Here is a 1,108-nt window from a genome sequence, read left to right as displayed (position 1 = left end):
CGGTGCGCATCCCCCGCAGGGGTGACCCCGAGCGCTCCAACACGCCGAGGGTTGTTCCTCCTGCCTGACTGGTGTTCTGGCATGAGCTGGGGAAACCGGAGCGGTGGTCCCAGCAGCCCAGAGCTGCCGCACGCCCCAACCCCGACCCTTCTGTCTTGCAGCTGATTATTTTGGCCAACGGAGGACCCCAGGCCCTGGTGCAGATCATGCGCAGCTACAACTACGAGAAGCTGCTCTGGACCACGAGCCGGGTGCTCAAGGTGCTGTCGGTGTGTCCCAGCAACAAGCCCGCTATCGTTGAGGCTGGTAAGAGGGGCTGGGGGGCAGAGCTGGTGTCGAACGGGAGGGAGACGGCGGTGTCAGGACGATGCGGCTGAGGCAGATGCCTTGCACAGCCGGGGGAGACCACCTGCGTGCAGCCTGGTGTCGTGCTCGAGGGGCTGCTGAGGTGCTTTCCTGGCACCGTGCGTGGGCAGGAGCTGTCTTCCCGCACCGCCTTCAGCCTCTGCTGAGCCATGAGGCTGCGCCGTGCGTTGGGGGCATCCGTCGGGTGGTGCGCAGCCCACGCTCGCCGCGCAGACCTGCTGTCTGTCCTTCTCCTCTCCGCTGGGGCAGCTTTGGGTATTCACAGATGTGCTGATGTCTCCTTCCCCGGCAGGCGGCATGCAGGCCCTGGGCAAGCACCTGACCAGCTCCAGCCCCAGGCTGGTCCAGAACTGCCTCTGGACCCTGCGAAACCTCTCTGATGTGGCCACCAAACAGGTGAGTCTGCGGGACCCTGAGCTGTGCTTCAGTGCAGCGTTTCGGAGGCTGCCCCGTGCCCTCTGCTTGTGCCGGACCGAGTCCACAGCGATGTCCTTGTGCCATTTTCAGTCCCAGGAGCTGCGGCTGTGGCAGCGCGTGTGCAAGGGAATGCCGCGCTGTGCCCGAGCCCCGCTGCAGCATGGGGTTTGCGCGGTGTCGCGGGAAGCTGCCTACTGCCCGCAGCCCTTCCCGTGCCAGCCGGCGGCCAGCGCTCCTGCTCTGTCCCCAGAAAGGACCAAGGCCACCGGCAGTTGCTCGTGCGCTCAGTGGGGCAGCACCGGGGCTGATCTGGCTCCGGCAGCCT

At 66.3% G+C, this 1,108-nt stretch overlaps 1 protein-coding gene across 1 annotated transcript in view; it reads left to right on the top strand.

Moving 5' to 3' along the window:
• LOC104291631 (junction plakoglobin-like) overlaps positions 1-1,108 on the top strand; it is a gene marked incomplete at both ends in the record, with an annotated part of 8,350 nt that overhangs the window by 3,339 nt on the left and 3,903 nt on the right. The window contains 2 exons of the mRNA XM_009890891.1: positions 162-306; positions 659-762. Coding sequence (XP_009889193.1) covers positions 162-306; positions 659-762 — 249 coding nt within the window. The remainder of the gene's footprint in view (positions 1-161; positions 307-658; positions 763-1,108) is intronic.

Source organism: Charadrius vociferus, unplaced genomic scaffold (assembly GCF_000708025.1).
Source record: "Charadrius vociferus isolate BGI_N301 unplaced genomic scaffold, ASM70802v2 scaffold2808, whole genome shotgun sequence".
In the NCBI taxonomy this organism is placed as follows: Eukaryota; Metazoa; Chordata; class Aves; order Charadriiformes; family Charadriidae; genus Charadrius; species Charadrius vociferus.
This window is presented reverse-complemented; position numbering and strand designations above follow the sequence as displayed.